The sequence below is a fragment of the Haliotis rubra genome, unplaced genomic scaffold (genome assembly GCF_003918875.1).
Source record: "Haliotis rubra isolate DU_JTF1 unplaced genomic scaffold, ASM391887v1 Scf691, whole genome shotgun sequence".
Classification (NCBI taxonomy): Eukaryota; Metazoa; Mollusca; class Gastropoda; order Lepetellida; family Haliotidae; genus Haliotis; species Haliotis rubra.
The window spans coordinates 220,962-244,728 of NW_025767403.1; the positions used below are offsets into that span (position 1 = coordinate 220,962).

Below are 23,767 nucleotides of genomic sequence, written 5' to 3' on the forward strand. Positions count from 1 at the left end.
TGTCCCGCCGATATTCCTGAGATAATGCTCAAAGCGGTTTGAAACTAAAATCACTGAACTCAGATTTAGATATCATTGTCAGGCGGTCCTAATATAGACGGACATTGCGTAGAGTGCAGCTTTTAACAAGAAATGGGCGAATTAAATCGTTACAATTATGAACTATCACAAATTATACGTCTCGCATTGACAGAAATCTCAAACACGACGATCCATAGGCGAATCCAGAGGGGGGTGCAGGGGTGCGCACCCCCCCCCCCCCCTTTTTGTCCTGAAAGTTTATTAAATGACCATTGCAACTCGGGTGAAAATGAAATGTGCACCCTCCCTTTTCTAAATAGTGCGCACCCCCCCTTTCTCAAAAAGCTGTATCCGCCCCTGCGATCCGTAGCGCCAAATGGTGATACGCAACGTGGTGTACTACTGATGGGAATTATGGCTGTATATAAATATCTTACCTGCATCCCGTAGCCCATTATTGGCCTCATCCGCCATAATGTTACGTAAACATTGACCCAAATAGCATAGTAACATCCACATTCTGTCGAGTATTTGGTCCAAATGATAGATCATGTTATTTAAAAAACTCCAAATGACCAATTTTTTTTCCATTTCAAATTTAAATCTCGTTGCGCTTCAGTAGCTCTTTCTAGCATCTGTTCCATATTTCATACGTTATTTGGAAGAATCTATAATTGTGTGATTAGTCATAAATTAAATGTTTCAGGTGAGGTTCGTGGAATCGGCGCTCATTTCTGAACGTGGTTTCTCGACTTTTGAACTCAATGACCCCGAAATTCCTTGACGTCAAAGGAGTTCCCCGGGTGCGGAAACGAGGCTAATACATATTCATGATGTGTTTCTAAAGAAAATGGCGGCCTCCAGAGAAAGATGTCGTCCCGTGTTACGAATTTTGAGATAATGGAACTATGGCTAGCAAAACAAAGAACAAAGGATTACACAAAGATGGCAGTCGCTCAAAAGAAGGCTTATCTTCTAAAAAGGACGGTATGTGTTACTGAGGACATGCTTGTTCCCGCGCAAACGATCAGCTCCTGTTCTAGGTGACCCATTTCTATCTCACCTGTCAAGTGAGCTGAAATTCCAACTAGGTTTGAATAATTGGCGATCGCAGTTCCAAACAGTGGTTGGTTCCCTCTTATACACGAGCCTTGTTAACTACGCTGCTTGCTAATTTGCTTCGCCATTATTTAAATAGCAAGGAAACACGTAGCGAATCCGTGATAAACAACAAATATGAACAGAAGATCTGTTCTTATTGTTGTATACCTGATGAACGGGAGGGTTTTCGCCGAGGTATGTTTTTGACATAATTCCCGGAAAGTGAGTTTTACAAAGTCACATAGTCGTAATGCATCACACCTGAGGTCAGTGACCAGGAACATTAACACACCTCGTGGTTCACCAGGCCTTAGCCATCGTGTCTAGTGATTAAAAAAACCTGTCACATATCACTTTTCGTCACATCAAAGGAAATATATCCAAGAAGACATGTTGACATTTGAGATATGAAGGTAAAGTTAAACTTACAAAAATAGCATGCTTTCCCAAATAGCAAGTGTGTCATGAGAGCGCAAACACTTGACAGTCATAGCCGGTATGCTGTCACTTGTAGAGACTAGGATATATGATTGAAGTTTGTGTAATACAAGACAATGCGAGAAACTGTACCGTTGTCAAACAAATTCACAAACTGGCAATGTTTTAAAGGTATCAGTGTTGAGATATTTGACAAACATGTTATGAAAGGTAGTACAAAACCTGAATAAAGCTGTTGACAGTTGTCACTGGTATCTAATTTTCTCTGTGGACACGTTTTGTCAGCTCTAAATGTAACCAATATCTCTATAAAGGGAGTTATGTGCTTCACCACTAATAATTGCTATCCATCCGGGCCAGTAGAGTTTGGGAAACCGGCAAACTAGCGTTTGTTTGTTTTTGTTGGCAAACATAGTTGTTAAGCCTGTAATTTTTGGTGAGAATATGTTCAGTCCAATAATGACAGTAATCTGAACATTATGTGGTAGATGAAAATTAGTATATATAGGTCCGTCTCCTATTCTCGCGGGTTCCTATTCTCGCGGTAAACACGTTTTCTGCCGAAATCGCCGATGCGCGACACTTAGCGGTTGTTTACACCACCGACTGGTAACTAAGAAGTGGACCAAGTCTGTGAGTGATCAAAATCTTGCAGTGTCACGAATATTGGGGAGTTTATACCAACTTGGACATATCATTACTTTTTACCGCCCTTTCCGGCAGGATTGCTCTTACATACACTCAATAACGTTAATTCCTGGTAATACCGCGAGAATGGGAGAAGCCTCGTTTCGTCAATGGCGGATGGCATTGTTTATCACCGGGCTCACGAGTGGTAATTCACCTGATGGATCTGGCAGCTGATAGATCTAGATGTTAGAGGAGAAGGCCCTTCATTTAAAAACAACATGCATTAATACGATAAGAATTGTACGTGTTATTTTTCAGCCGATATCCGTAAGTACCACGAGAATAGGACACCTTCTTATGTAAGTGGTCGATGTGTTAGCTTCTGAGTTCAAGTGCCAACATGGAAACTGTTTGAAGCCCACATTTGGTGTCCCCAGCCATGATAATGCTGCAATATTGCTTTAAGCTGCAAACAATAGCATACTCACTCACACATCAGCTTATGGAGTTCAGTATTTCCATTTGAAAAACACAGCACAAAATTAGAAATTAAACTTGAAAGTCAGTTGGTGCTTGTCATGACCCTGTGAATAAAAATGGAGGATTTGAGGCAAATAACATTACAAAAATCTGAAGAAGGAATCCTCAAGAAACCCCTGTCTCTTTTATTTGAACTAGACACCATCACAGAAAATAGAACTGTCAAGAAAAACCTGCTGCTGTTTCTATTTCAGAAGAATTGTACTCATTTGGAACTGGTGGCGCAGACATTTATGGTTTCCCCGATAAGGATCCATTCTAACCATGCCCACAAGTTAAAAGTCCCTATCCACGCTAACAGGTTTTATCCAAATATAAAGAGTTGACAACAAGCATAACTTTCCTCCCACATCAGCCATGAGTCAAACAGTTAAATGTAACTCAACGAATTATCAAGTTTCATTCTGTCAAACAAACAAAAATTATTTTGTTAAAAATTAGCATGTTTTTACCCGTGGCGATTTAATATGTGTCTAGTCCAAAAATTGAATTGTTTGTTTCATATTCGTTGCTCCATCTTTGTTTCACTGTTAATATGAACCTGTGATTTATCATTTCATGATTATTTATCCAGGAAAATGGGGGGAAACATCATTTTGTTAAAAATTGTGATTTTTTTAAGGGCTGCATACTCAGCAATATTTATGCACTGTATTTTAAGATTGTATTCAGTCCTTTAGGAAACAGGGTTTTATCTAAGATTCCAAGCTACATGCCTCTGGCAGACAAATTTAAATTTTGTTCAAAAGTGGGATTTCATAAAGTTCTTATTTTCATAGGTATTTTAAATTGCATTGTATCACTGTCTGTTACAGTAATGTAAAAGTAAACCTCTTCTTTGTTTTGGTCCTGTTATCAATCATTATCTATTTGACCAAGCTGTCATTTCAGTTATACAAGTTATACAGTATATACACAAAGTGGGTAGTTATTTCACTTAATTCTCATTTGGAAATTTTTATTGACATTTGCTGCAGACTAGATAAATCCCAGTAAAACTAACAATGAGAACCTACATATATTAGCCCTTTTAACAATGAAATACAAGTTATCTCTAAAACACCATAAAAGTAAATATTGGTTAAAGCTTACATGCAACGCACAGTACAACTTTGCAGATTCTAATACCGTTCGGTATGGATTTACAGTAACAAATTATCAAAAAATGCAAATTCCACTTATAAAGTTGAAAAGTAACGCACTGAAAAAAATCTCGAGAAATCAGAGTTTAAACGATTTACTAAAAAAAAAACAGCTGGGGTGAAAAGTGGTTGCAACAGCTGTGCTGCACTGCGCACATAGCGCATGCGCAATGAATAGGTTCGTACGGCTTGAGGGCCCAGAGCGTATCGGCAAATGAACCAGCCAATGAAAGCGTTCATTACACTTAAGTGTACGCCCACCTGCTCTGACTGTATTTGGTATCCCGGGTGCCTCATTTTGAGGGTAGTAAACCCAAGTACAAAATATTGCTCTTTTGATTTGCGATTGTATGCTTATAATTTTGTTTATTTATTTTTTTCATAATCAGCAATGCATATCATATGTCATGAATAAATGATAATTGTGTTTTAATTATGTTTATTTTGTTGGTTGCATCTAAGCTTTAACTTTAAGCATACAGCTTAACATTAGCTAAGGACTAAAATAATCACCTTGTCTAGTCAAATGTGTGATGTAGAGAAAATGTGAGTGGTATATACTCACAATGAATACTTATCATCCCAGGTTGGAAAGTTTTGCTGCAGATTTGAGGCTAATATTGGCATCTGGGAATGTTTAGATATATCCCTGCTCCATTTTAGACATAGACTGGATTACAGTTGGTTGCTTGGACTCGGATACTCAACAGTTCAAATTGCACATTGAACATATGATCTTTGTTTGTTGTTTAATGCTGCACTCCACTATTCCAGCTATATGACTAGAGTCTATAAATAATCTAGACCAGACAATCGAGTGATTGACGTCACAAGCATCTCTCTGGGATCCAATGACATTTATCAGTAAAGTCAGCGATGGTGACATATTTGTCTCTTTTAAGTATATTATTTCAGTGTCCATTTTTTTATATCTATCACATAAAACCCTGTAGTGCTCTGTGGGCAGTGTGGATCCAGACATTTTGTTTCATGCATGTTACCATGGTTACACTAATGTTTATTTTCCTCCTGCAGGATTTGGGGAAGATGGCAGCAGTCCCATCAGCATGAACGGAGATCTGGAAGATGACCAACAACTCTGGATACACGCTCCAGAGGACTCCTCCAAGTAAGCAGCAACACATTTGTACTCTTGCAGCACATTCTGTTTATTTCCTGTGTGGAATTTCCTTATCTGAAAGTAGGGGTGGTGGGTAGATGTAGTGGTTCAAGTTTTCGCTCGTCAAGCCGAAGACCCAAGTTTGATTCCCCAAATGGGTACAATGTGTGAAGTCCTTTTTTGGTATCCCTCATCGTGAAATTGCTGGAATATTGATAAAAGTGACGTATAAAACAATACTCTCATATCTGAAGGTTTAGGAAAAGATTCAACAGAAAGCGCTTTGCAGGGCTAACTGGTGGCTGTTCTATTGATGTGTCTGTCCCCTCGTTAAAGGCGAACATTACCAGAAAAACAAATGATAACAGTTTGATGACGGTTTACGTTCGGATTAAATATCTTCTCTGAATTATTTTAATTACATCTGTCATTAACGTAAACCATATGTGGCAATATGAACGACGCATTTCTACTACCAACGTAAGTTTAGATCAGTACATCCAGATAAAGCTGAATAGTCAAGCGTCATTCCACGATTGCATTCTGGGAATGTAAACATTGCGAAGGTTACCGTGTCTGAAAATTTGTGAGTTGAATTGACACATTTTAACTGTCGTAAAACATAAACGTAATGTTTCTACCAGTGATGTTAGCTGCGTGAAGCAACTGCAAACCAAGAAACGGGATGCAACGGAGTAGTTTACTGTAGGAGGCCATACGAGGCGATGACAACTGACATGTATCGTGACGTCGCTTACATTGTGACGTAATGTAAAATGCTTTGATTACGAGGGGCACACTAGAATGGCGCAGTGACGGGATAACGTCATTCAATTGTTACGTCATCAAAAAACTATACCTTTATTGTCTCATAATGTTGGGTTTTTTTTTTGTTCTAACCGTTAGGCAACTTAGAAGGTGATTTAAATTCTTTAAAATGTTTTCTTATGTTTGCATTTGTTGTATTTTGCAGTGTTTTGCTTTATTCTTCTCCTAAGATGTGTGTAATGGTGGATCTACATTTACACTTGCATATGTTGCACTTTAAGAATGTTTATAACTTTGTGGTCATTTTATTAGTGTTTCCGGTTGTTACACAAAGTTCTGACCACATCCCATTACGGGTCATGTCAGACCAATATCGGGCAACTTTTGACCAACCAGTAAAATAACTGACACAAGAAGTGAACACTAGGAAATCGGGAAGCAGCTTTCACAAGCTTTATGACAAGTTTCAAATATTCAACTTCTATACCCTACAACGCTTAAAAAAATCCATTCAAAAATTGGAAAAACCCTGGAAGATCTGGGTTTAGAATTGGTTTTAAGAGGACAAACGGGATAAGGTGGTGAATGATTCTGGTTGGATATATCAGCTGTATAGGATATAGCGGGAATATTATAGACATTGTCTTTTAACTACATTCAAGAGTGAAGTGGTAGCAGCCATAGTGTGGTTTGTGTTGTCCAGATTGTTTGCATGTATATTTACTGGGCCAGGGATAGTGCTGCAGTATCCATTACCATGTCTAGCACTTTAACTATGTTCAGTCACATACAGCAGGTCAGCCAAGTGGTTAAAATTTCATTTCACATTGGCAGCACCAAAGCGTGTCTCCCTCTGTGATAGTTCTTGAATATTGCTCCAAAGCTGGGACTTATCACTCACTAAAGCACTCACTCCATTTCTTGAATATTGCTAAAGGGGACTCACTCACTCACTCACTCACTCACACTAACAACGGCGTTATTTATGTTGTCAGCTTGGAGGAGAAGGATCGGAAACGTCTCAGTCACAATGTCCTGGAGAGACGTCGCAAAGACAAGATCAAGCGCTGGGTGGTGGCGATCAAAGAACTTCTGCCCAAGTTCAGTCTGGGAATGGAGAAGCTGGTATGTCACCATGTATATCGAACGGCTCAAAACATTGATACAACATGATGGTGATGTGTGAAAAAAAGAATGGAAATCAAGGGGTCCATTACACAACCATAATGTTTAACATTTAGGATGTGGATGTGGTGTAATTGAAGCAAAAATTGGATATTATTTACAGACCGGTGCCATAAAGCTGGAATATTGCTGAGTGTGACGTTAAACAACAATCATTGTGATGTAACAAACTGTATGCAGAGTTTTACATCAGTGTTCCACGAAGGGTGTTTCAAAGTAACAGGACATTGGGTCCTGTAAGCTTCAGATGTCTGTCTGACCCACTGAAAATTCACAGGACCCATAGAATAAAATTTAAACACACATTTCAGATTAAACATTTCTTATAATTGGCATTGAAATTATTAACAAACATAAGATTTATAAATAGCCAACAAGTGTCACATGTCCCATATAGCAACTTCAGTCAAAGTCATTGTAAAATATGCAGTCAGACACTGGGGCCGCAGGTTGTACACTTCTGTCGGACTGTTTGCTTGAATCTGCCAGATTTGTCAGAGGGTCAGGCGCTATTAAGTCAACACTGTTTACATGACGAAAAGTGATTCCTGCGTATTTGACGTAAACAATTTTGTTAATCGACACAAGTTTTATAGGTGGCCCTCACAATTCAGTTCAATAAATTTGATTTGATAAGCAAAAATGATAATGTTCAATGATAGCTTGACTTTTACTGAAGCTGTCAGATTGTTCCAGAGAACTCAGAGGAGACAGTAATCCTGGCTGTTTGAATTGAACAATGCTGTAGTTTTATTTGGTGGTGTGACATACACAGTCATATACTGAGAATGATAAACACAAAGAAGTATTAAATTTTCATGACTCCCAAATATTGAAAATGACTCCCAAAAGTAGATATTGTGAGTCACCATGACTCCCATTTTGAAAGTCTGTGTAAAACCCTGTGTATATATTCACAATACAGGAGTTGAATATTAATGTATGGTGTCATGAGCCTCAGATCATTATACAAAACTAGTGTGGTGTAGGGGTGAAACAGTACGCTCTTACCATGGTATGGTACATATTGGGGTACAAACGCCGGCGATTCTGTCCGTTCAGTATATGAGAACTTACTTCCAGGAAAATATCGTTCGTCTAGCAAAGCAATGCATGCGTTTTGACAAAATGATTTGATTTCTAGACATTTTTAAAAGGTTTAAAAGGGTTATTAATAAAATGATGGTACAAAAAACAGAAATACCGAATTTTTGGATTGCATGACGGTATACAGAGCCAAAGGCAAAATACCATGGTATACCATTTCACCTCTAGTTTGGTGTGTCCTGAGTAGGCTCCTATGGTCAGTCACTTAATATATTGATTAATGACTATGAAAGTATAACTCCAAGGTTACACTGTAAGCTGCTACTGTTCATGATTCTGACTATGCAAGTTCACGCCGAAGACCCGGGTTCGAATCCCCACATGGGCACAATGTGTGAAGCCCATTTCTGGTGTCCCCCGCCGTGATGTTGCTGGAATATTGCTAAAAGCGGCGTAAAACCAAACTCAGTCAGTCAGACTATGCAAGTATTCCATCTGACTTTCATATGCTTGAGTAAAGATAAAGATTCAGTGTATTCAAAATCAGGTGTTTTTTTCGTGTATCTGGATACTTTTTTGTAAGGGTTCCAGTAAGACACTCCCCATCTGCCATTTTGTTCCCAGCAGGTACCATAGTAGGGTCACAATCGTGCAGTTTGTCTATCCATATTGAATAACTTTTAGTATGCTTCGTACAGTGAGATTACAGTAGAAAAATTATCTGGAGACGTTATACAATGGAGCACCTGTGTTTCCATGGTTACAGAGTCATGGGGACATCATGGAGAAGGCATGCTCGTACATCAAGGAGTTACAAGATAAGAATGAGAAGTTGCTGCAGGACTGTGGTGGTGAAGTGCAAGGTAGGGTCAGAGCTGGTGAACAGCGACCATGATCGCTACAATTTCAAACTGACTCAGGCAAAATCAGTAAAAAACGTTTTTGCCAGAACTTTGGAGTCAGAGATATTCTGATAGGCCACTGATAGGCTTATAAGGTAACTAAATCTAATTATAAAAGCTGAATTGGGAAATCTATACAATTTGAGAATTATAAATGACAATTTGTTGATGTAGACTTTGTGTTGAACGTAAGAGATGTTTTCTGTAATGGCTGGATAAATCAGTGTGTTTCTCCTGTACCTACAGCACATGCACACCCACACACACCACCCCCACACGCACACCATCCATACCCACACACCTCACACCCCACACACACACACCACCTACATCCAACCCACACACCTCACACCCATACACCACCCACACCACACCCCTCCATCCACATCCACACCCACACACACCCATCCACACCCACACACACCCCATACCACACACCCTCACAACACACCACCCACACACCACACCTACACACCACACCATCCACACACCCACATCATCCACCACCCATCCACACCAACACACCACCCCCATAGACACCCACACACCACACACCACCCACACCCACATCCACATCTATACTCACATCCAGACCTCTCCAAACCTACATCTAACTTCAACATATTTTTATTTTGTTTGATCCATCATGAATCAATCCCAAAACCTAGCATGGTTGTCTGTTTAAGCTGAAGAGATTGAGAAGCTGAAGAAGGAGCTGACCGATGTATACGCTGAGAGAGACAGGCTACTTGAAATCATCAGAAATGCAGGTGAGATCATTGGTCATCTTGACTGTTCGGAATGACTTCATGGGCCAGGACCAATCACCCACCTATTTATTTCTCCTAAATGACCGATAGGTGTTTCATTTTCACGTTGATTCCATTGACCAATACCTGATCATCTCTTATTACCACTGAAAACAACGGGCAGAAATTCTTCCATACTAAGTTCGATGAATCTGAAATACTGACTCACTGTCATATAACGGAAATACAGAGGTGCTGTAATGTAAATTATATACTGGCAAGTCGGAATATTACTGAAATACTGACTTGTCGGGATGTAACTGCAATACTGACTTGTCGGGATGTAACTGAATACTGACACTCCTTGATAAAATAGGATGAAATAATATATGTGAATAGGATATAGATGAGTCAAAAGTAGACACCCAGTTCATTCATATTCTTTCAGTCAAGACTCGATTATTTACAGACTGCCGCCATATAGCTGGAATATTGCTGAGTGCGGCGTAAAACTCAACTCACTCCCTCCCCCTTTCAGTCATAATGTGACATATTAACTGAAGTGATATAAAAGAGTCGAGTTATCTCGACATTATTTTAATGGTGTATTATTGGGTGTATGCTGTCTCAATACAATACAAACAACTGTCATCAACTCCCAATCTAATTTTGTTCTAGGTCTGTCAGCAATGCAGGACCCATCCTACCAGTGGAAGTCCCGCAACCAGAGCAAGCCAGACAGTACAGCCACATCCATGGACTGTGAACCCAGCTGCTCATCCGTGCCAAGCGACACCTCCGTCGCTGACATCAGTTCCTCCTCCTCGTCCTCCCAGAAAGAAGACGAGTCCAAACTGGCCAAGAACAAGAGGAAGAACACAGTGAGCTTCCAGCTGGAACAGACCAAGATACAGCAGCAGCAGCTGCAGGAGGCAGCAGCAGCTCAGGCGATGGCAGGAGCGATGTTTGGACCAGGCTTCATGGGCAATGGAGGAATGCCTCTCATGAACCAGATGTTCTCAGGACTTGGGCAGCAGGTGCTTGCCAACCAGAACCTGCTGATGAACTCTGGATTTGCTAATCCTGGAGCTGTTGTGATGAATGGGAATGGACAGATGATTCTACCCATGTCTTCGGCAGGAACTGGTGCTGGTGTTGGCAGCAGTGTTCAGCCACCAGGGATGATATTTCAAGGGGACAGAAACATGGCCTCTAATGGGTTAGGGTTGTTGCAACTTGCCATGCAAGATGCTGGAATTGGGCCAGCCCAGTCGGACAATTCACGCCAACCCAGTCCTGTTGGTTCCACGTCATCGGATGTCCTCAACCAATCAAAGCCTGTGTCGGCAAGCTCGTCCGGTAGTGACACTCCAAATTCAGTGTCAGGTTCCACAGATGATATCAATTCTGCTTCAGCCTTACAGACATTGGCCTCCGTGGCCTCTAATACTCAGAGTGCTGCGGTGTGCTCAGTGATGTCAGGGATGCCTCAAGCACCTGCCTCCGTGGTCAGTCAGACCTCAGTGGGCATCACCAACACATCTGCAGTCAATTCTGTCATGTCCATCAGTCAGCAGCCCAACTATTCACAGTTGATGCAGCAAGGGAACATGGTTGTAAATATGCCCATCATGAACCCTGGTCAACCTAGTGCTCCAGGCATGTTTCAGAATGGTGCTTTAGGGGGATATGGGATGGGGAACTTTGTGATAAACCAGAACGGTCAAATGATAGTGATAAATGAACAAGGCATGCCTGTAATGCCGAGCATGCAGCCCAGCGACCAACAGCAGCCACAGCCGCCACCACAGCAATTGTTACCGCAATCACAACAGCCTGTTCCAACAAGCAAACCTGCCGAGAAGTCAAAAAGTTCTAAGAAATCAAAATCAAGCACCTCCGTATCAAACAGTGCCTCTGTAATATTACCAAGTGCTCAAGAACAAACCGATGCTGGTGCTATGAACATTTCCTTAGTGTCCAGTAAGTCGGAACCGATTGTCAATAGTGCTAATACAATAACAGTGACTGCCTCCCAAACCCAGCCATCAGTCATGCCCCCTAACCTGTCCCAGCAGCAGAACCCCATGACAATGTTTGCCCAACAGAACCCCATGTTACAACCCCAAGGAATCCAGCCCATGACACTCCAAGGCCAACCCCAGGTGTCCCTGCCCTCTGGCCAGAACGTATACCAACAACAACTGAACGGCCAACTGGCCATGAACCAACAAGTCGTCCAGAACCCAGGTCTGGCTATGCCGGTCAGCCAGAACGGGAATCTGTTAACCTTGAACACCATGCCCAGCCAGCCCAATCAGCTCCCAACTGCTCTCATCCTTCCTAACGGTCAAATAATCCCTGTAGTGACCAATGCCCAGACCGTGAATCCACAAGCTCAGTCGATGAATGGAAATGTGCAAGTTCTGTCCAATCCAGGAGCTCCTTCCTTTCAGTATCCGCCTCAGATGCAGCCGCGGCCTGCAGTGCCCAATACAGTGTTGGGGATCGATCCTAACAACCCAACAGCTGGGACTCAAATGATAATCGGGCCTAATGGACAAATTCAGCAGAATCCTCAGCAACAGCTTCAACAACAGCAACAGCTTCTGCAACAGCAACTTCAGCTCCAGCTCCAGCAACAACAACAACAGAGCCTTCAGCAACAAAACATGGGCTTGCTTCTAACCACAACTGCGTCATCTCAGGTCGCCCAGACTCCAGTCTACAATTGTGCGACTTTAAGCACAAGTGTCGTTCCCACGTCTTCAACCCAGAGTGTAATGAGCACACAAGTGCAAGCCTCGGCCACAGCGTCTAATGTTGTACAGACTGCAAACTCCTTGTCTAATCCTCAAGAAGTTGTGTCTAACACTTGCAGTGTAATGAGTGGGCAGGAGTTTGAGTCTGGAAGTAAAAGTAGCAGTGATACAGTGAAGTCCTTGACCTCCTCAGTGCCGCCCATTGCTCCTGCTGGTGTAGCTAGTACCGTCGCCACTCCGCAAGGTCTCGTTCTGAACCAGTCCCAAACTGGGCCACAAGCTCCTGTACTGCTGTCAGTACCTATGAACGGCCAGCAGATGAACGTCTTGATAGATCCTGTAACAATGCAGGTGCTTGCAACTGTGGCTCCAAACCAAAATCAGGCTGCTCCAGCAACAACAGCTCCTCCAGCCACCACAACTACTTCAACACCTCCATCTTCAACGGGGAAGAAATCGGGGAAGAAAAATCAAAGAGCTATTTTCCCCAAACCATCCAGCACCTCAAGCAAAGTTACTTCAACAGCCTTACCCACAGAAACTGTTGCTCCACCCCCCCTTGACTTCAGCCTCACCACTGCCAAGCGCACCACCTTCCCTCCCGGAAGGTTCCATGTCCCAGGCAACCATGGCAGTGACAAGTACAACCTTCTCCGAATCAAAGACTAATTTCTCCAGCACAAGCACAGAGGCATCAACAACGTCTGTGAGTGCTGCAGAGGCTGCTGCTGCTGCTGCCACGGACATCCTAGCCACGGCTGTGTGTCAATCCATCTTCTACCCCTCCCCCTCCGAGATCTCTCCTGGTCCTAGTTTTTACAATCCTGCAAATGAGGACAATCCTCTCCACATTGACACCAGTGTAGGGGATGGAGACGAGGACAGCAGTACCGTCTCCCCTGTCAAGGCAACTCATGACCCACAAAGCACCCCCAACAAGGACACAGAGATGGCCCCGCCCCAAGTTGTGGTGCCCCCCAGTGCAGAAGGTTAGTATTCTTACGTGAATTACTAAAATTTTACAGAGACTTAGAGCTTTTACGATCCGGGTTAGAATTGGTATTTAGCAACCCATGCTTGTCTGATACAGGTCTGAGACAGGGTAGAATACACAGATCAGGTGCGGGGGGTACAATACGATGAGGTCAGGATACGATACATATCCCGATAATATAGTTATGGTACAATGCATATTACTATACAGTACTTTCTTCTCATCATGTTGCGTGAAGCTCATTTCTGGTGTCCCCCGGCGTGATATTGCTGGAATATTGCTAAAAGCGGCGTAAAACCAAACTCACTCACTCACTCACTCTTCTCATCATGTTCACCGCCTCCGTGGTGTAGTTGTTAGAGCGTCCGCCCGAAGTGCGGAAGGTCGCGGGTTCGATCCCTGACCGCGTCATACCAAAAGACGTTAAAATATGGTACTTGTTGGTCCCTGCCTGGCGCTCGGCATTAATGGGTACAACAAGGACTGGTCGGCTCGGAGTCAGTATAATGTGTCTGAGTGGGGTATTCATGCTTCACTGCGGCATGGTATCTCAGTGGGCTAGCACTATAAAACCAGCTTTAGTCTGGGCTAGTACAAGCAGCCGCACATACACATACACACGCATGCACGTCGTCATATGAGCGAAATATTCTCAAGCACGACGTTAAACCCAATTCCACCACCATCTCATCATGTTCTCTCCCTTTTTAAAGACCGACTCCATGGTGTAGTGGTTAGAGCGTCCGCCTGGAGAGCGGAAGGTCGCGGGTTCGATCCCCGACCGCGTCATACCAAAAGACGTTAAAATATGGTACTTGTTGGTCCCTGCCTGGCGCTCGGCATTAATGAGTCCAATACAGTACTTTCATCTCATCGTGTTCTCTCCCTTTTTAAAGGGGAATGACGATCCTGAATCATTTGTTTTCAAACAGCAAAAATGGGATATTGTAGGGGAATCTGTATAGACTTAAAAATTGAAAAGGTTCTGTACCTTTCTTACATGCTTTTACATCATAATATCTTATTATATGAAGATGCAGGTTAAAATTGGTCTTCAGCAACCCATGCCTTTCGTAAGAGGTGACTATTGGGATCGGGGGGTCAGGCTCATCATATCCCAATGGATAAAATCAGTCAATGCTCATGCTGTTGATCACTGGATTGTCCGATCCACCTGACAGATGAACGTCGCCATATAGCATGAATATTGCTGAGTGCGGTGTTAAACAAGAAACCATCCAATCAAGTAACTGATAGGAGAGTTATTATGATGCCGCTTCCAAAACAAAACTTGGTGGCAAATGTATACATGGTCATCATAGTTGGTTTGTTTTTTAAAGCCGCACTCAGCAGTATTACAGCTATATTACATGGCGGCATTCTGTAAATAACCAAGTCAGGACCATAAAATCTAGTGATCAACAGCATGAGCATTGATCAGGGGTGGAAATAACCCTTTGCCCGACGTCCAAGTCCAGTGTTTTATTCTGTCAGGCAAGCAAATTTGTATATCACACTGTACTGGTGTCCAGTTGACTTTCCAATGTTAATTATGTTGTTTATTTAAAAAAATCAACAAGAAAACGTCTGGTATAGTGGAAAAATTATCAGGGCAAGTGATTTTACATGTGCCACTGTTCCGGAGTACACTAGCAATTTTAAAGTTATTTCCACCCCTGATTGCTCTACGTAGTTGGGATATGATGACATGTATCAACCAAGTCGCCTCTTTCGACAAGCATGGGTGGCTGAAGAACAATTCTAGCCCGGATCTTCATGGGTTTGGCGTGATAACATGGCAGTAGATTACACTCGCCGATCAAGGATGCTATTGGTAATGTTACCACTACTTCACTAACTTTCCCTTTTGTTTCAGCCACCAGAGGTGCCCCCCGTGGTGCCTCCTGCACAGCCCCCTGCACAGCCCCCTGCACAGCCCCCAGCTCAATCCCCAGTGTTGCCTCCACCAACACCCCCAGCCCCAGAACAGGTCACCTCAACTCCAACCAAAAAGGGCAAGTCAAAATCAAAATCTAAGAACAAGAGCACAACCTCAGAAACAGGCAAATCGGAATCCAAAAAGTCATCCAGCAAGAAAAAGAAGCAAGCGGCCCAACCACCACCACCTCCACCTCCACCTCCTCCCCACCACCACCTACACCACCAGTTAACACAGAACCAGAACCTAAGGTTGTGAATTTGCCAGACACTATTGAATTCAGTGTAAGCCAGATATCGGATGTGCTGGACCAGGTTGAAAGCTTTGGTGCGCCGGTAGAACCAGTGAAGAAGAAGAGCAGGAAAGGTAAATCTGATGCTGAGAGTGGTGAACCTGCCAATAAAAAACGGAAAAAGAACTCTGCTAAAGAGAAGGAGAAAGTGCCCGTCTCCCAACCTCAGAGTAACAAGGCATTGTCAGTCTTTGACTTTGATGAAGACAGTCCTCCTGAAGTGTCTCCAACTAGACGAAGTCTTGGTCCTCTCCATAATCAGAACTCTCTTCCTGTGTCTGTGCCTACCCCCTCACGTCCTGCCCCACCCCCAGCCCCACCCCCACCCCAGCCCCACCTCCAGCACCAGCACCAGCTCAAGCTCAAGCTCCTAACCCTCCCACCCCGAAGGCCCCTGTGGTGTTACCTCCCTTGACAAAGGAGGCGAACACAGCTGCTGAGAACTTTGACCTGTTGGACACTGTTTTGTCTCAAGCTCTGCCTCTACAGACAGAGCCCAGTACGTCTCAGCCAACAGAGAGTGTAAAGTCGCCATTCACGCACTCTGAAAGTAACAAAAACATGGAGATCGGTGATGCTCAAGAATCTTGTGTTCAGTCGTTTAGTGGTTCTGTTTCATCAACTCCCTCAAATCCGATGACTGATGCTGCTAACAACGTTTCCCAGACAAGCTCCAGTTCTAGACTGTCTCACACAGACAATCAGATCTTCTCCAAACCTTCGCCAATCACAGCTACAAGCTCTGATGACTCCACACAGAAGACCAGTGGTGTCTCTTCTAACCTTACTCCGAAGTCAGACTTGATGGAGAATGCTGTGTCCAGTTCAATATTGTCTCCTGCATCAGCTGGCAGTGCTCAAGGTCAGATGTCGGACATGGTCGTAGCTGCAATCTCATCTAGTGGAGTTGATGCTCTTGCTGAGTTGACAGCCACACCTTCAGCATCTCCTTCTCCAGGTGCTCTAATAATGGAGAGCTCTCCCACATACCAGCCACAAATAGATCAACAGCTGACCCCTCAACAGCCCACGCCACAGCCTCCGCCACAACAGACAACCCCTTGGCAGTCCCCTCCTCCCCTACAGCAATCACCATCTCAGTCTCTGCAGGTGCAGCGACCTCCCTCCCATCCTCCACAAATGGCTGCCCCACCTCCTCTTCAACAGCAACAGCCGAATCCGAGCTCAAGGCCAAGTTCACAGCAGCAGCCAGCACAAATCCATCCACACAACCAGCCTTCCAATCAAAGCTTGCCGAACCAGCCAAGTCAGAGAAGTAAATCGGCAAACTTACCGCCTCAGCAACAAATCAACTATCCCTCATCACAGAAATCCAGCACAATGCAGCAGTCACCATCTTCCACCAGCATGGTGTCACCACCTGCACCACCTCGTTCTAGAGGAGGTCAGGAGAGTCAGTCGCCTTTTGCAAATAAAGGTCAAGGTCAAGTCTCCTCCTTCCAGCGATCTCCATGTCATGAAGTCCCTGGCTCAGCAGACCCGCTGTTTAACTCGCCACCACAAGTGTCTTCCATGCCTAAACTCTCTCATCCTCCTTCCAGTCAAACAAGCAAGCCTATGAACACCACAGACAACTCTGCTAGCCAGAGGTCACGAAATAGCATATACTCTGCGGACAATTTTGTACAACCGAGCCGAAACAGCGGCAATGCAGAAACAAGGTCACAAACATCCTCTGCAAATGTGAACAGCAGTGGTAATGGGTTTGGACGCTTACCGACAGACTCGACAAACGAGAGTTTTAACTTTACAAGCATTGGTCTCAACTTGACATCAAGCACCGCGAGCAATAGCTTGCCGGAAGCTCTAACAAACTCCTCAAACTCAGCAACTCCATTTTCATTTAGTTTGACACCTGTGACCACCACCACTACCACCACCGCCACTACAGCCAGTAGCAGTTCGGGGCCTCTCCCCTCTCACAATCATCATCAATTCTCATTTTACCCTCTCCATCCTCAAGTTTCACAACAGACTTCACTGCCATCTGGTGGCACAACTAGTGGTTCCCAAGGGGGACAACCCAACATGTTGGCATTAGGGGTGGACCTGCGGTTGGAAGGTTCCGGGCCACCAGTTCGCCATCCACCCAACAGTAACCATCAGGGGCAAGGCTCCTTCAACTTCCACCTAATGGACATGAACTCTCGGCCTTCAAATATCCCTCCAGAACCACCAAGGATAAGCATGCCAGAGAAAAATGCTCATTTTAGTGGTAGTGCAAATGGACAGAAAAGACAGGCCAGTGTACCTCCTAGTAGAACAATCCAGGGTTCTCAGGCGCTGGATCATAATATCCCAACGTCACAGCGTTCTCCACATGTAAATAACAGTGGTTCCTATTACCCTCCCAACTTTCAGACTTGTACAGCTTCCCTTCACACACCTCCTCTTCATCATCATCCTGCTCAAAGTGGAGAGTCCTCTAGGCTTGCTCATCCTCGTGGTCCCTATGAACCCAACTTCCCCAGTGCTTCTCAGTCGATGGGTTCCATGGCTTTTGTCGCAAACCGTTACGACCCGGTTCAAGGGCCCTTCAACAGACAGTGTAACCCTCCTCAGTCCTTCGAACATTCGTCCAATCCTAACTCTGATTCTAGGAAATCAACCAATCAAAGTGGCTCGAAGGGAAGCAAACAACCTCCACAACCGACTCCTCCTCTGTCCCATCCACAGAGTCAACCTCCAAGTGTAATCTCTGCAGCTCCTCAAAGTCACACTCCATCAAATTCCCACAACTCATCTTGTTCTTCTCAACCACCTCCTCAGACAGCCCACCCAATGTCTCAGTCGGTGGCACAAGTGCGGCCCCAGAAATCACGGAAACAAAGCAAGAAGGCCTCCAAACAACAGCAGCAGCAGCAGCAACAGCAGAGTTATAACAGTGAGATGGACACAAACCTAGCTCATTCGATATTTGACAGCAATCAAGGTCTAGCAACATATTTTCAAATTCCCAATCTGCCCCCCTCTCCTTCAAGAAATATGTCCAACGAGGGACCCTCGTTCCTACCAGGGAATCTCTTCAGTGCAGGTGGTCGACCAATATCAAATTCGGGTCCGGGGATGCATAAAAATGCTGAACTTGGTCCACCGTTTAACTCCCTGTTTCCTCCAAGCAGAGCCCAGAATGGTCTGGGTTTGAACTTTCAACACACTTTTGGTATGAACCCAGGAAACCCATCTAATGGCCCTCAGTTAGGGTCTCATTCAGGGGGCATGTCCCTCACCCCTCACATGCCCAACTTCAGTCTGGGCAACCTCAACTTCTTGTCCGATGTGAACTCCGGGGGACAAAATGACTCTTTGAACATCTCCCCAATTAAGTTCCCTCACGGTAACACGATCCTCCCACCCCAGGCCGGGATGGATCACAACTCTCTCCAACACGCCCACCAGGGGTCGTCACTCTACCACCAGCGCAGCCAACCTCCACAGCCCCATGTCATCCACAACGCCATGAGCATCAACAGCATCCTTGGTCACAACCCTCATGGCTTTGATGTCAGGCCGATGGGCCAACCAATTAACAGTTCCGTCACGCCGCCCTTTCATGGGGCAGGCCATCCTGGGTCATTTTCAATGCCACCGTTAAATTTCTCAATGCATGAACATTAGTGTCACTGTCCTCCCTAGTGGTCGAGTGTACCCTATGAGCACTAGTGGAGCAGACTCTCCTTACAGAGTTACCTCCCCTGGAATGCTCTATGGCTGAGATTTGGAATCAAGCACCTGTTCTAGTGTATTTTATTGGTTGCCTGTTCTAGTATATATTATTGATTTTATATACCCAGATGTCCTATTCTAAAAATGGGATATATGTTAACATACACAGTTAAAATTCAAAAATATTTTGTTGAAAAATTATGTTTTACTTTTCTGTAAATTATTACAATTTTAGGGCAGGCCTGTTAGTTGAACCATAAGCTAATCGGAATTTAGATTGAAAATTTTATCCTTGGACTAAAATTTTGGAACAGGTGTTTCTGATTCAAACTCACACTCCATTCAGAAGTGACTCACTCCAGTAATTACCTTCTTGCTCCCTATATTGTATAAGAACAATTTAAGGAAAGTTTTATGATTTAGAATTAGGGAGGACATGTCATCGTACACTGAAACTCTCCATCTTGCCTGTCTGCTGTATCAAGTTTGTGTTCTTAGTGAGAAGAAATGGCTTTTATATGTATCATGGTATAGCTGCTTTACCTGTCACCTAGTCTCTTTGGCCCAACAAGATCATATGTTGTTCATTTTCTATATATACTCGCCTGCAAAAGAAATGCTCATTCCTCATTGTTTTGCACTCATTCAAACAAACTGCTCAGAAGCTCGGATTGATGTTAATATTATGATGTAGTAGTCCGATTTGGGCTTTTCATTACAAATCTGTATGGTCTTGGGTACCACAAGAAGATTGGTGCGTTTCTTTTGCATGTGAGCATTGTTGGTGCCTCCAGTAGTTTATGGTACATAAATAAGAAGACAGTTTTATTTTGCAAGTGTTAGCTCAAGCAGCATTTACAGCCGATGGTATGTTCTATATTTCCTCTGTTACATTTCCCCGTTCAAATGGGATCGTGTGTGTCATTTCCAGTCTTTGGCAGTGTGGTTCCACAAGTCATCCATTCTAGGATATGAATTGTCTTTTACTTCAGAACACAGTCTATTTTGCTCTAGGAAAGCTGTGCTTTGAAACACCTAAACACCTTCTCATAAGGGGAGAATGATTGTGAGTGATAACTACCAGATATTCCATCTTAGAGATTATCGGTGCTAGTTGGTTATTGGTCAGTTGAAGTCACATGAGCTCACATAACTTCATTGTTGAGATAAATGGGATATAACATCATCCATGGTTTAGGTCAAAGGTTTTTACAATGTCATCTGAACAAAAGACTTCAGTGAGTTTGTCATTTCCTGTAAGGTGGGGCGTTGGGGTAGCCTAGTGGTTAAAGCGTTGGCTCGTCACGCCGAAGACCCGGGTTCGAATCCCCACATGGGTACAATGTGTTATGCCCATTTCTGGTGTCCCCCGCCATGATATTGCTGGAATATTGCTTAAAGCGGCGTAAAACCAAACTCAGTAAGTCAGTCCTGTAAGGTTGACATTTCATCTAATATATAAAAGTTTGCATCTTAAAATGTTATTGACTGATATCTCGAAACTCATATTCACTGCTCTAAAGACATAATTCAAATGCTACAAATTATTCTTGCTATTTTAAATTGTTCATTTCTGTTTTAATTTTTATGAATATTGATTGAATATTTACAATATGTAATTCTGTCTAAGAGATTCAGTGACGTTTGATTTAGCTGAATCGTTACCAGAGTGACTCAGTTGGAAAATGACAAAATTAAATGACAGCTGCTGTCACTATCCAAGTTCGCATCACTGCAGACTCTATATTCCTACAAAAATTAAGTCTCCGTATTATTATACCCAAACTTACACACCTCAATTCCATGGAAAACTGTCTCACCTGATAGGGCAAGAACTGTGTAAATACATATATATATATTCGAATCTTTATACCTGCTTGTTGTGCTGTATGTATTGAATGCTCACTAAGGATAAAATCATTGTTTTATCTGTGTAATAGATTGTTAAAATCTATTTGCAGTATTTATTTTAGAACTCCTTAATGGGACCATAAGGGTCACTCAGTTATAATCACGCTATGGGGACTTTCTACCTTTACGAGGAACCGGATGCAGACCTTGCTTAAAGTTAAGAAACAAGGTTGTTAAATTGTTTAGTAACAGTGAGACTTCAATTCAAGCAGTGTTGATGAGAAAGACAGAAATGTGTGAAATAATTTATGAAAAGTTATATTTTTCTATTTGTATTTTAGATTTTGATATCAAGTGATATCAGTGTACATAAGATGATGATGATGATGAGTGTGCCTTTTGTACAGTGACATTGTCCGTTGACTTGCCGTAGTAGACCTGTAAATTATATTGTGTGCGATTACTGTTACGAATTTCAGAGTTCCAGATAAGTTGCATATTTGCATAAAATGTGTACCATACATGACTATAACAGGGTAAATTTTGCTTGCTTAGAGAAATATACATGCAAGATTTCTTAAACCCAATGGTACAAGACAGTAATTTCAAAATGTAGACTTTTAATTTACTTTCTCTTGTAGTTTAGACAAGTTGTTGAAAGAAGTGACACACTTGGAACACGCTATGGATGGATGCAAGTTTGAATGCAGGTTAAGCAGCATTATGAACATTTATTTTAGAACAGACTATTTGTTGGTTTAAAAATACTCATTAAACTTGACGTAAGGGAGTAAACATCTATTAAATACTAGTACGCAAAGAAAACTCAATACCCAGTGAGATGAAAGAGGGTCATGAAAGCAAATTGCTGGATCGATGTTCTTTCTTAAAGCATTCCTACTGTTATCAGCAAATCTATTGTTATGTAAGTTGCTCTAAAATGTTTGGGGTGGTGGTTTTGCCTAGTGGTTATAGTGTTTGCTTGTCACGACGGAAACCTCGGTTCAGTTCCCCACATGGGTGGGTGCACCCTGTCATGATATTGTTGGAATAGTGCTATATTGGTGTCATATTGGACTGGTATATAGTGAAGTGACACTGTCAAATTCTGTTGGCGGGTACTTATGGCAGAGGAAATATTGATCATACTGGAAATATTTTCTAACACCTTGTTTGTATATTTGTTTGAGAATATGAACTGCATAATATGTGATTTGTAAATGCAATGTTTTATGTATGTATGTATTTTTCTTACCTTAAAGCAGCACCAATTGCCTTTGTCCATTGTGTGGCCCATGTTTTGATGTTTTTATATATTTTGTCTTATTTTGATAAACAAAGGATGGGTTGGAAAAGCATCTGGAATCCCAACTTCTGGTTGATGTCAAAAATAAAGAAACCTTTTGAAATCGAAGAATGTGTTTACATGAGTGAGAAATAGTGTCTTGTTATTGTTTATGCTTTGGACTTCTACAAAATTGAATGCAGCAAAAAATGAAATGTGTTAAAAAAATGCTGACTGGATAGAGGGTGAGGGGGGATGCAATGTGAATGTGTCCAAAATGTTCATCGTAGAAAGGTAAATTCTGATTTTAGAGTTTTCAAAAAGCTGAAGCTAAAAATGTCATTTTGAAAAAGACCAGGCTAAAGTTTGTCAAATCGGTTGAGGTAAAGAGATTTTGAAAGTTAAAGCATCATATAGAGAGAGTTTAGAGAATATTGGGTGGAACTACATAATGGTTTGTTTTTGGTTGAACATTACCTCAGTGTCCATAGAGTTCATAGGACATGTAATGTAATGTGCTAAACATTTCCGTCATATTTAAATTACATGATATCTGAAAAGATCCCTTGTATCTCACAGGATCTGTGTCATTTGAGAATTGAGCCAAATTTCAGAATTGTTATAGAAACATTTTTGGTTCATAAAACACTTGCTTGTTCGAGGTTATCACAGCACTGTAGGCTGATCGTAAAGCCTTCAGGAAGTGATTTTTTGGGTAATTTGTAAATGAGCAGAGCTTTGTCGGTTTTTAGTATATGTATGTAACAAATAAAAAACAAATGGTGAGAAGTCATCTTGGAGCATGGAATCTTACTTGGTTTCATTTGAAGTTAAAATAATTGTCATGTCAGTCCTACTGGTGTAATTAACCGTAACACAAGTTCAAAACATTCACGCACAAGAAAATTTGAAAACTTTTTTCTTTTTTTTTTCGTTGAATAATTTTTTAACGTATAATTTGACATTTCAAGTGGATGGAACAACACCCTTTTCCAGCCTCATCCTTGGTGATTCCAATGAGCCGAAGACGGCCGGCCGTCTGTTCCTTTCTCTAACATGTTGCTTCTTCCGTGTCTATGATCTATTTATTTTGTCTTGTTGAGTTGTTGAGAACAATATTTTGTCAGATTCATTTTACTCGTTCTGAACAGATCGGGTCCATGTCCAGGAATAGTTTTCTTGATATTTTGTCTTCTGGAATGATATACTACTCACAGGACGTTAAGGAACACTATTGGAAGGATGTGCTTCGCAATATCCACCTGCTATAACCCATGAACTACAGTCATGCAAGAAAAATATCTGTCATTCTGT

General features: G+C 42.5%; 1 protein-coding gene across 1 annotated transcript in view; it reads left to right on the plus strand.

Moving 5' to 3' along the window:
* Positions 1–874: 874 nt before the first annotated feature.
* LOC124258407 (mucin-5AC-like) overlaps positions 875–23,767 on the plus strand; it is a 41,023-nt gene continuing 18,130 nt past the window's right edge. Inside the window, 10 exon segments of the mRNA XM_046692505.1 lie at positions 875–1,008; positions 4,908–5,001; positions 6,756–6,885; positions 8,759–8,855; positions 9,581–9,664; positions 10,322–13,038; positions 13,040–13,394; positions 15,276–16,045; positions 16,048–20,578; positions 20,756–22,110. Coding sequence (XP_046548461.1) covers positions 930–1,008; positions 4,908–5,001; positions 6,756–6,885; positions 8,759–8,855; positions 9,581–9,664; positions 10,322–13,038; positions 13,040–13,394; positions 15,276–16,045; positions 16,048–19,269 — 7,548 coding nt within the window. The 5' untranslated portion in view covers positions 875–929 and the 3' untranslated portion in view covers positions 19,270–20,578; positions 20,756–22,110.